The 12785-nt window shown below is 40.0% G+C and overlaps 1 protein-coding gene across 1 annotated transcript in view; it reads right to left on the reverse strand.

Moving 5' to 3' along the window:
* PPA1 (inorganic pyrophosphatase 1) overlaps positions 1-12785 on the reverse strand; it is a 185299-nt gene that overhangs the window by 3861 nt on the left and 168653 nt on the right. Inside the window, exons 9-10 of the mRNA XM_082267576.1 lie at positions 6960-7029; positions 666-705 (exon numbers count right to left, since the gene is read on the reverse strand). Coding sequence (XP_082123702.1) covers positions 666-705; positions 6960-7029 — 110 coding nt within the window. The remainder of the gene's footprint in view (positions 1-665; positions 706-6959; positions 7030-12785) is intronic.

Genomic DNA, 12785 nt, shown 5'->3' on the forward strand with positions numbered 1-12785 from the left:
AGATATGTTGCTAGACCAGCGCTTTCCCTGCTCTCCTTTCACCAACCATTCAACCTTACCCATAAGCCTATCTGCACTTTCTTCAGGTATTCTTAGGAGCCCTGGCTACTGTCTTATGGCCGAGGGCTTTTAGGAGCTACCGTACTTTTACATGAGTTGCCTAGTTACCCTATACTTCTATTTTAATTAATTACAATCTGTATAATTTCCCAGTGCACCTTTCCCATTTAATGTGTGGGTCCAGCTATTTAAAATACGTATTTCTTGTATTTATCTAGTGCCAGCATATTGCAGCAGATTACAGGCTTCATAGAAACTACATCAAAGGAATTTACATATAAATTGCATATAACTGTACAACCCCATTTCCAAAAAAGTTGTTGCCATTCATTTCTTAATGACCTTTTTTTTTTGTTTTGTTTTTTAAATAGTACATTTTTTTCTAATTTAAACATTTGATATGCTTTCTATTTTTTTTTGTGAATAAAGGATGGGTTTTTGCGGATTGCAAATCATTGCATTCTGTTTTTATTAAGATTTTACACAGCACCCCAATTTTTTTTGGAATTGGGGTTGTATATATTTTTTTTGTTAGCCATACATTAAATAGAATCCGAAAGATCCTGGAAACTATCAGAAAAAAATGTAAAAATGGGTACACATACCATCTCCTGGTAGAGAATTTGCAGGTCCACATGGAGGGGTCTAAAATAAATTGGGTAAATAATGTTAAAATGGTTAATAACTTATGAGCGTTTTAAAACACAGAAACTTGCTATTAACTATATTATAAAACCCTGGCACAAGAAAAGTGGAGTTCCTCCCTATTGGTCAGCTGTGCATGTCTATATGTGGAGTAAGTACACGCAAATATTCATTTTTCTAACACTTACTGTCTCTTTCTGATCTCTACAAAGCACCCAAGCCCTGCAGGATGATGCTAAACATAATAGCTGAGGACTGAAATCAGGGATGTCAATAGAACAATTAACAAGGTAATCAGCTTCTTTTTTCTTCCTTATTTACCAAAGAAAAAAAAAAAAAAATACTTACTTCATTAGAGCCAAGGTGGGACAGCAAAATTGTTGCTGTGATTCTATCAGCGAGATTTGTAGGCTTAAAGAATATTTTTCGCTCATTAGCTGACAGAGCCATAGTTTTACATGCCTTACAGGGAAAAATAATTGCTTGCAAGAAAAGAGCATGATTACTCTGTGCTGTCATCACTGCAGCCAGCTTTGCTAATGGGGAAAAACTATCAGCTAGGACATTAAAGTAGAGTAAAAAAAAAAATAAGGTAGGAGTCATTCAGAAGGCACTTACATCTTATTGTATCTAGTTGAAAAAAACAACTGATTTCATAATCCTTTTATACAATTTGTGTGGACAGAAAAAGATGGATGTTTAGGCCCCTTTCACACTAGTGCGACTTGTCCTGCGATTTTGGAACGCAAAATCACATTACAAGTCGTTTTCCATTATCTTCAATGAGCCCCATTCATATCAGTGCGTTTTGAAGTCGCACCGACTTCAAAGTAGTTCCTGCACTACTTTGGCAGGATTTTAATGCGTTTTGAGGTATATAGTCCTGAGCCATTGCTCAAAATCACGGTAAAATCGCGTCGCATAAGTGTGAAAGGGGCCTTATTCACAGTTTTGAAAAAATAAAAATGTAGACTCCACTAAAACAGCCCAGGTGACAGGAGATTGGACAGTTCTATACAGATATATACTGTTTTGTCATACTATCTACTAGTTTTCAGCAATAACCTTTTACAGAGATGGAAATCTGCTTTTATGCATGGTCTTTTCCATCACCAAGATTGTGCTCTATAATTTACGACATAAGAATTAGAATTAAATCAGCATGCTATTGTAATGCAGTCTCTGGATACGGACACGCATGTCATATTAAACAGGGCAGCAAGCATACTTTTCTATACAGTTTTACCATTTTTTTTTTTTGCTTCAACAGAACATTGCAGTAGTGCTTAGTCTTCTTTAAAGTGACCCTACTACTACTACTACTACATTAAAGGATAAGTTCATCTTTTTGACAAAAAATATTAAATGCACATTTTTTGGCAGGTAAAAAAAAAAAAAAAAGGGGGGGAATTATTTTTTGGTTGCAGGAGCCTTTAAAGCATTGCACCAATGATCAGCAGATCACTGATAACATGCAGGACTCCTGCAGACCTCTCAACCGATACTGACAGGAAGAATCAATAAACTTCCACAGTACTCACAGAGTCATGATAGTTACAAGCCGACAGCTGCTAAGGCTGTCGGGATTGGTAGTTTTCCATTCACAGAACACTGCAAATAAGTGAGGCGGCCGGGTAACTTTTTTTTTTTTTTTTATTTTGGACAGCTATTGGGGAGAGAATATCCCCCGCTAGCTGTCAAAGAGGGAGATCACACCCTAAATAAGGGTGTAACATGTAACATTAAAAAACAGAATGCGAGGCTCATTATAAAGGAATATATACGCTCAGTTCATTAGCCTAAGAGGAGTATCCCCAAGACACAATAAAAAGTTCAAAAAGTGGATGAATACCTCAGCTAAAGTCCTACAGCTTTAGAGGAGATGGTAGCTAGATAGGAAACCTACATCAAGACTGGAGACTGCCACCTTTAACACCACCATACACAGCCTCCTACCGAGAAAAGTTGACCCCTTATTACAGGGGGGTCAAACGTGCATGTAGTAGACCTCCAGAAGGATTACCCTTGTCTGCTGTCTCCTGAACAATGTTTCCAAACCCTAGTTTCACGATCTCTCATAAGCATAAACAGGTCCACAGCATGTGTCATCTACTAGCAAGATCCTGAGTAGAATACTGCGGTGCCGTGTGAATGAGCCCTCCCAACTGATCTCACATATAGAGGCACTGACATTCTCTTGGAACCAAATTCCTCTATTTCTCAGTTGTCCCTCTTTTTTGCCTTGATGTAAGGTTCTCCACTACTGTGCCACGACCCTCGGGAGCAATCACTCTAAATGTGGGACAGTTGGGAGGGCTCATTTACAGGGCACCGCAGTATTCTGCGCAGATGACACATGCTGTGGAGGACCTGTTTATACTTATTGGAGATCATGACACTATGATTTAGAAACGTTGTTCAGTAGATAGCAGACAAGGGGAATCCTCCTGGAGTTTGCCTAGGATCTACTACATGCGTGTTTGGCTCCCTGTAATAAGGGGTCAACGTTTCTCGGTTAGAGGCTGTGTGTGTGTGGTGGTGGTAAAGGTGGCAGTCTCTAGTCTGGATTTAGGGTTCCTATCTAGTTACCATCTCCTATAAAGCTGAACAACTTAAACTGAGTTATTAAACCACTTTTTGAACTTTTTATTGTGTCTTGGGGATACTCCTCTTAGGCGAATGAACTGAACGTATATATATTCCTTTATAACTGCTGCATCCTATGTTTTTTATTGTTTATCCACTTGCCGACCGCCGCAAGTACATATACTGCGGCGGTCAGCCCCTCACAGGCAAAGTGACGTACCGGTACGTCACTAGCCTGTGAGGCTCTGGAGAGCTGGCGCGGTCACGGGCCCCCCCCCGCGCGTGTGACCGGTGGACCTGATGTCCGCCGATCACTCGGCGATCGTCGGTGGAGAGGGAGAAAGGCAGGCGGCTAGTGTAAACAAGCCGCCTGTCATTCTCCCCTGTGTAGAAACAGTAATCATACGGTTCTACTATGTAGGACCGTTGATCACTGTTCCTACAGCCCAAGCCACAGCCAATCACAGTTAGAATCACGCCCCTAGGGACACCCATAACCCCTCCCTCTCAAAAAAAAAGTTAACCCCTTCACTGCCAGTGTATTTTTACAGTAACAGTGCATATGTATAGCACTGATTACTGTAGAAATGTCACTGGTAACCCCAAAAGTGTCAAAAATGTCAGTCAAGGGTCCGATCTGTCCGCCCCAATGTCGCAGTCCCGCAAAAAAAAAAAAAAAAAAAAAAAAAAAAAAAAAAAATCGCAGATCGCCGCCATTACGCGTTAAAAAAACAAAACAACAAAAATGACAAAAATCTTTCCCTTTGTTAGTAAACGCGATAACTTTTGCGCAAACCAATCAAAATACGCTTTTTGCTATTTTTTTTTTTTTTTTACCAAACATATGTAGCATAAAACAAATTGGCCGAAAATGTTAAAAAATTTAGATTTTTACATTTTTTTGGGGGGAATTTCATATAAAAATTGTGAAAAATATTATTTTTGCAAAATTGTCGCTCTTTTTTTGTTTATAGCGCATGATAAAAAAAAGAAAAAAAAAAAAAGAAAAAAAAAAAAAAAAAAAAAAAAAAAAAAAAAAAAATCGCACAGGTGATCAAATACCACCAAAAGAAAGCTCTGTTTGTGGGAAAAAAAGGACGTCAAATTAGTTTAGGTATAGCGTTGCACGACCGCGCAATTGTCCGTTAAAGTCACAAAGTGCCGAATCGCAAAATACCCCCTGGTCAGGAAGGGGGTAAAATCTTCCGGGGCTTAAGTGGTTATGTGAACAACAAATGTGCTAGCAGCTTATGTATTATTTGTCAGTTGTTCAACGCAAACTTTTTTAGTATTTTTTGTAACATGTTCTGAAAAATGAACTTATCCTTTAAACCAGGCATGTCCAACCTGCGGCCCGAGGGCCGCATGCGGCCCAGAACCGCAGGCAATGCGGCCCACTGCCCCCTGACAATTTATTTTTTGCTGGGGAGCAAGGAAGTCGGGTTGGGGGCACGGCCACAGCAGCTTCCAACTATTGGTAGACAAAGGCTGCCTTGGAGGGAGGGGGGGGGGGGGGAGGCGAGCATGTGCAATGTTTCTGACTCCTACCACCATGACAACTTCAAATCACTGAAGTGGTCATGGTGGTTAGAGTGTTCCTTTAATATCTCCCAGAAGAAGTCAATCTCTGTATACTGATTCCATTTAATTTGATCATCCTCTAGTTGTGTTAAATTAGTGCAGGGGGCGCAGCGGTGCAGGAAGGGCGCGGCGGCATTTTATTACTTCTATACCTTAACTGTAGTATATATTTTATATGCGGCCCGAGAAAATTTCTCTACACTCAATGTGGCCCAGAGAAGCCAAAAGGTTGGACACCTATGCTTTAAACACACCAAAGCAAAGCAAAAAAAGTATAGTTTTCCCCCCTTTTGCCCACATCAAAGAAAGCTGCTCCATTCCTGAGAAATGGTTCCACAAATTTTGCTTGTAAACAGACACTCCTGGAGTGTTGGAGTCCTGGGAGCTCCCCTCCCCAAAGCCAGTAATGTCCTCCTTTATCTATGCAGTTCCATCTATGTGGAGTTCATAGAATTTAAGTTTGAGATTCAAAGATAGAACATATCAACAAACCAAATGCACATGTTTATGGGACTGGTTTTAAAAGGAATTGCATAATTTTCATTAAAGGACCTGTCAGCAGACTGATCCCATTCCTCAAAAGACTTACCATTTATAAGCAAAGATGTTAGAAACATATACATATCATGGACACAGGTAAAGGGAGTGGAAGGTCTCCCAGGCAGAATGCAGGAACTAGGATTCTTCATGGCCTTTTGGTTTCAGCTATGCTGGCTGAAGAGCCCAGAGGTCATGGGTTGTCCACACCTCCCTCTAAATATCTCAGTAAGTGCCTAAGTTTGCAGGACAGAGACCATTACTGCACAGCACAGTGTGACTTATCCCAAGCCTTCCTTGTGTACTCCCTTTATTTTTGGTTTCTGTCAAAGAATAAAATAAAAAAAAAAAAAAAAAAAAATGTCCTACAGAGAAATTCCTGTAAAAAAAAAAATACTATAGTTCTGCTTTAAAAGGTAAAAAGGATAAAGATGATTTCTACATTACCAAATTTATGGGACTACTTCGGTCTAATCTCTAATGCCACGATCACCAATTATAAAATCTATATAATGCATATCATGCCTCCAGGTTAGGGTTTTATTATGGCTTGCTTTTGGTATAAAACTTCACCTAGTGGCCAAACTGCACTACCCTATATTACCCCTGCAAGGCTTCCATTCTTCTAGGATCCCCCATTTTAAAGGAGGAAAGAGGTGCACCCTGAGAAGCCCAGACACTATTTTATAGGACTACATGTGGAGATGAATATACATCCATTTCACCTTTGTGGCAGCATCAATGGGGAGCACATTAAAGTATAACTAAAGGCAAAACTTTTTTTTTTGTTTTGGATAGAGTACGTGTCGGTGTTTATTGCAGTCTTTTCTCCCGTTTAGAAGATTTAGCTTTCTCAGAAAAATAATAGAGAGGAAACCTTCCAATGGTGACACTTATTCTGGTGACCTTGGGGTCCCCAAGGAATCCCCTTAATTTGCAGGGATTTCCTCTCACTTCATGTTTGGCTATGGGACAGGAAGTGAATTGAAATCTCTGGGATAGGACACAAATGGCGACACCGATAGGAGTTATAACCCTCCATTGCTCTATCCAAAAAAAAAAAAAAAGTTTTGCCTCTATTTCTACTTTATCTCATACATATAAATGGCGTCTGCCAAAGAGCTGATCAGTACAATATTTACCTGTTACATCTAATTTTTATTGAAATGTATATTTTCTACCTTTATTCCCAGTTTCACTCACTCTGTTCTTTTTAATAAAGGTTTTGGACTGGCAGTCTGGATTAATGAAGAATAGAAGGGTTTAGCTGCACGTCAAGCTGCACACAAGCCACATGGTAATGTATGGCAAGGACAGAAAAAGCAAACTGAAAATGCACATCAAATACTGGCACAAAGAGGTGGGAGGTATTTATTATGCATACATGTGTCTCCTAATACTTCCTGCACTTAAAATGCTTGGGTAGAATTCCATTTTGTTTACACTTTACAGAAAAAAAGTAATTCTGGAGCCTATCCATTGATGAGCTTTTTCCAAAGCCAAAAGTTTATCAAGTTTTCAAATTTGGTCTGATTTTGCTAAACACTTACAGAGTTCACAATGGCTTCAGCTTCTTTTTGTTTGCAGATAAAAGGACTTTCTTCTACAGTGGTATTGGTGCTAAAGAATTGGAAAAAACAAAACAGAATTTTTTTAGTTTTTTAAACTGACACAGATGCATGACAGATTACATCCTAGTAGTAAGTATTGCTTTATGTAGCCACCAATACTGCCTTACAATAAGCATTAAAATGGACCCGGCATTAGATAGGTTTTGTTCAGGTTAAGTGCATATACATTGAGTAATTCCAACACTTACAATTATTTAGAAGCTCTCAGAGATCACAGTACCGCTGCTGAAAATGTCATTATCTGCTTTTCTGATCAGATATTTTGAAAGATTACACTGTTGTTGTATATTGTGATGTGTCACGAATGTATTCATGCAGGCTTGTAAAGGTGAGAAGGTTCACATTCACTTCGCTGTTACAGTTGGAAACGCATTGGAATAGCTGTAGGCACTTAACTGAGAAGCCTCACTGCTTTAAAGTGGAAGTTACAGAAAAAAATGAGAAAAAACAGCCACCATTCTTTGCTCAAATTGGTGTTCTTTACTGTACTGATTCTATATTCATTCATCCAGGATACTACACTCTTCAGGAGCTGCCACTGAGAGTTCCAACTCTCATACAGTCTGGAGATTGTGTCCTGTAGACACCCCTTCCTCCCCCCTATCCATTCACAAAAAGCTCACACCCCTTCCTCCCCCCTATCCATTCACAAAAAGCTAATAAGAAAATTATTTGGAGGGGACGTAACGCGTATGGGAGGGCGGAGCAGTGACATCATCCTACGGCTAATTTGTGTGAGGGAGAGTGGAGTGGTGAGATCGGAGTGGTACTAGAAGATGGTTTTATGTGATTTTCATAGCACTCGGGGTGCTAGAATTTGTGAGTGTTTTTAATCCTCTTATATTCATAAATTCTAAGCTCTATTGGTCGTTTTCTTTGTTTTCACATGTCCTATACACTCACCGGCCACTTTATAAGGTGCACCTTGCTAGTACTGGGTTGGACCCCCTTTTGCCTTCATAAATGCCTTAACTCTTCGTGACATAGATTAAACAAGGTGTTGGAAACATTCCATAGAGATTTTGGTCCATGTTGACACAATAATAGATTAAACAAGGTGTTGGAAACATTCCATAGAGATTTTGGTCCATATTGACACAATAGCGTCATGCAGTTGCTGCAGATTTGTCAAGTGCATATCCGTGATGCGAATCTCCTGTTTCACCACATCCCAAAAGGTGCCCTAATAGATTGAGATCTGGTGACGGTGGAGGCCATTGGAGTACAGTGAACTCATTCTCATGTTGATCAAACCAGTGGTGAGATGATTGGAGCTTTTGTTACATGGTGCATTATCCTGCTGGAAGGAGCCATCAGAAGATGGGTACATTGTGGCCATACAGTGATGGACATGGCCAGCAACAATAAACGATGCTCAATTGGTACTAAGGGGCCCAAAGTGTCAAGAAAAAATCCCCCACACCATTATACCACCACTGCCACCAACCTGAACCGTTAATACAAGGCAGTTGTTTCCACCATCTGAATGTCGCAGCTGAAATAGAGACTCATTAGACTAGGCATTGTTTTTCCAATCTTCTATTGTCCAATTTTGGTGAACCTGTGTCATTTTTAGCCTCTGTTTCCTGTTCTTAGCTGACAGGAGTGGCACCTGCTAAGATCTTCTGCTGCTGTAGCCCATCTGCTTCAAGGTTCGATGTGTTGTGCATTCAGAGATGGTATTTTGCATAGCTTGGTTGTAACAAGTAGTTATTTGAGCAACTGTTGCCTTTTTGGTCATCTAAAAAACAGTCTGCTCATTCTCCTCTGACATCAACAAGGCATTGTCGTCCATACAACTGCCGCTCACTGGATATTTTCTCGGTCTTGGACCACTCTATGTAAACCCTAGAGATGGTTGTGCATTTAAATCCCAGTAGACCAGCAGTATTTGAAATACTCAGACCAGCCCATCTGGCACCAACAACCATTCAGCCACTTAGATCCCCTTTCTTCCCCATTCTGATGCTTGGTTTGAACTTTAGCAAGTTGTCTTCACCACGTCTAGATGCCTAAATGCACTGAGCTGCTGCCATGTGATTGGCTGATTAGCAATTTGTTTACCAAGCAATTGAACAGGTGTAATAAATAATAAAAACGATTAAAGTGGCTGGTGAGTGTATATTCCTGAATGGTGTTTGCGGTGACGAGAACAAGTACATTTAACATCTGGCTTCAAATATTGCCAGAAGGGTGGCAGAAAGCCCATTTTGACCTCATTTTACTCCTAGAGGTCAAAAATGGAGGCAAGCATTTAATTTACAGCACAAGGTGGATCCACGCACGGCACAATAAATGCATGAATTTTGGAAGGCATTTTGCACTATTTTCACGTTGGTGGTTGGAAATATATAATCTTCATGGGCTCTACATTTGGTGTCTTAATACAGGCGGTCCCCGGGTTATAAACAAGATAGGGTCTGTAGGTTTGTTCTTAAGTTGAATTTGTTTGTAAGCCGGAACAGGTACATTTTCGAAGTTTAGCCCCAGCCAAAATAATATTTTTTTACGTTTTTTGGATAGCATAGGAAGGGTTAACACCCCTGTATGGTTTGTTTTGCTGTCTGTACCCCTGTTCAGAAGATTTCACCTCACTTTCTGTCCCTATGACAACTGGATTTTGAAAAAATTTGGGGTTGTTGTGGAAACAAGAATTGGTAATAAAGCTTCAGCGGAAACACCTTTTTCCCATGACAACTCTTCCAAGAGTGAATTCCCCAAGGAGAAGCCAGTGCGGAGGTGAGCAGGAAGCTTTGCTGTCCACCCCCAGAGATGGCTCTTTAATTAGCAACTGCCTATTTAAAGAGCCGTCTCTGCCGCCCCTCTCGGCCTCCACCGTTCCACGAACTTGTAAAATGTTTCCCACGGCACACCAGGCAATATCTCACGGCACACTAGTGTGCCGCGGCACAGTGGATGAAAAACACTGGTGTAAACAACTGCCTTGTATCAACGGTTCAGGTTGGTGGCAGTGGTGGTATAATGGTGTGAGGGATATTTTCTTGACACACTTTGGGCCCCTTAGTACCAATTGAGCATCGTTTATTGTTGCTGACCATGTCCATCACTGTATGATCACAATGTACCCATCTTCTGATGGCTCCTTCCAGCAGGATAATGCACCATGTAACAAAAGCTCAAATCCTCTCACCACTGGTTTGATCAACATGAGAATGAGTTCACTTGCCTTTTTTTATTCTCAATAAACCTTATGGAATAAAAAAAAAAAAAAAAAAAAAGTTTTGGCTTGCAACTCATCATTCACAATTTATTTATGTTTTTTATGATTTCTGGCTGCATGGATTGCTTTATTTTAGTATTTGCCATGTGTTCTGTTCACAGAATACAAGAGATTCTGTGAATGGATGGGGAAAGACCCCTGTCATTTTCCCACATAAAGTCTGGTATCCATATATAAAGAAGCACAATAGTTATCGATCTTCGTTCTGCTTTATTCCAGTCCATAAATTCAAGTGAAAATGGCTATGGTGAAGAAAAATGTGATGCAATATAATTTGCTCAAAGTTCGATATTAGCTCAAAGGAAATTATGGCTCTAAATAAAGTGACATTCCTAAGTACCAACTCAGATATAATGACACATTATCCTCCTAATATGAGAGTTGATGATTCTCCCTAGTAGCTCTATGACATTTTAGTAAAGTTTCTCATTGCCTCCTAGATAATGGAACTAATCCATTACAGCTTCAGAATATTAAGATGGTACTGTGCTTATGTAATGTTAGAAAAGTTTCCTTATCCTAAAATCTTGGAGAAATTATATTATGATGTTCAGGAGTGACTGTACAAATTGTAAGAGCTTTTACCAGAAGGAAAAAAAACATATTGCAAAGTTTTACTGGAAACCGAGGAGAATATTTTTTTCTTTAATAACTACAAATCCTGATTTCAGATGGCAGAACAGATTTTTATAGCATTCTTTCTGTTCATTTTTTGAATAACTTTACATTTTTGCTCATGCATAACTTCAAGGCAGACAGCTTATTGTGCAAGGCTCTGACGCATGCAATATTACTGATCGGATATGAGAAAAATCCAATCTGCCTGATAGTGCTTCATATGATGACAGTGCAAACACCCACCAACCCACATAACTTATCTTTATTTCAGCCAATCTCTGTAGGAGTTCTAAATTAAAGAATGTCTAAAGTCTAAACTTTTTTTCCCATTTTGGGTAGAGTAGAGGTAGGTTAAAACCACTGTCAGTTTTTTTTTCTCTCTGCCATCTGTCTCCTTAGGAAGATTTCTCTTCGCTTCCTGACTTGTAGACTAAACAGGAAGTAAGAGGATATCTTTCCAATGTGGGGGAAATCCCATCTTAGACAACAAGTGTCCCCATTGGAGGATTTACCCTTTTTTCCTGTTTGGGTGGCAAATCAGAATCTTGGATTTCTCCTTTCATTAACAGGGTCATTTGTTAACAGAACAATACTATTCACAGAAAAAGCGAATCTTCCCAACAGGGAAAACCCTGACAGTGGTTCTAACCACTCTTCCGAAATTTTGCCTTTGAGTATATTTTTACAAACAAATTTTTAAACCAGTTGCTGACAGCCCCACGTACACATTTACAGGGGGGCAGCGGTACAACCTATACGTGATTATGCACTTCTGGGTCTGGGGCGCGCAAGCGGCAGAATCACAGCGGGAGCCAATCAGCGGGTCCGGCAAACTCGATGTCCACCGCCACCAAGGCGATGAGTCGGGAGATAAGCAAAACAACTGGACTGCCTATGTAAACAAGGCAGATCGCCATTCTGTGAGAAGGAAAGGTAGTGATCTACACGGATCTCTGTCTTCCCACAATACAAGCACCCCCCCCCCCCCACACACACACAGTTTGTAAGCACTCTCTAGGAACACATTTAACCCTTTGATCCCCCTCATGTTAGCCCATTCCCTGCCAGTGTCATTAGTACAGTGGCCATGCATATTTTTTAGCACTGATCTCTGTATTAGTGTCACTGGTCCCCCAAAAAAGTGTCACTTGGTGTCCAATTTGTCCGCCACAATATCGCAGTCCCGCTATAAGTCGCTGATCGCCGTCATTACTAGTAAAAAAAATAAAAATAAAAGTTCCATAAATATATCCTATTGTTTGTAGACGCTATAACTTTTGCGCAAACCAATCAATATACGCTTATTGTGGTTTTTTTTTTTGCAGAACACATTCTGGCCTAAGTTGATGAAGAAATTTAATTTTTTACTTTTTTTTTTTTTTTTATATGTTTTATAGCAGAAATTAAAAAAAACAGAATTTTTGTAAGAACTTACCGTAAAATTATTTTCTCTGAGTCCTCTGACAGACGCAGCCTCTTCCAAGTTTCATCACTATTGGGTAATGGCGCCATCTGCAGGAGCAGGCTAGGTAGTAAAACTTCCATAAAAAGCTTCAACTAGACACACCTTTAGGGGCTGTCCCTTTATACATTACCCTCAGACACAGAGCTTACTAATCAGTTTCGTAGCAAGCAGTACAGAAAAGACAAACAACCCCAAAATAGAGGGGCGGAGAAAATAATTTTACGGTAAGTTCTTACAAAAATTTGATTTTCTCTTAAGTCCTCTGACAGACGCAGCCTCTTCCAAGTTGCATCACTATTGGGATGTCCCAAAGCAGTGCAGGTGTGAGGGGTGGGTCTTAGGTCCTACTCCTGAGCTAGGCAGCAAGAAACTGATTAGTGTCTGAGGGTAATGTATAGAGGGACAGCCCCTAAAGGTGTGT

The sequence above is a fragment of the Pelophylax lessonae genome (assembly GCF_965119305.1).
Source record: "Pelophylax lessonae genome assembly, chromosome: 9".
Lineage (NCBI taxonomy): Eukaryota > Metazoa > Chordata > Amphibia > Anura > Ranidae > Pelophylax > Pelophylax lessonae.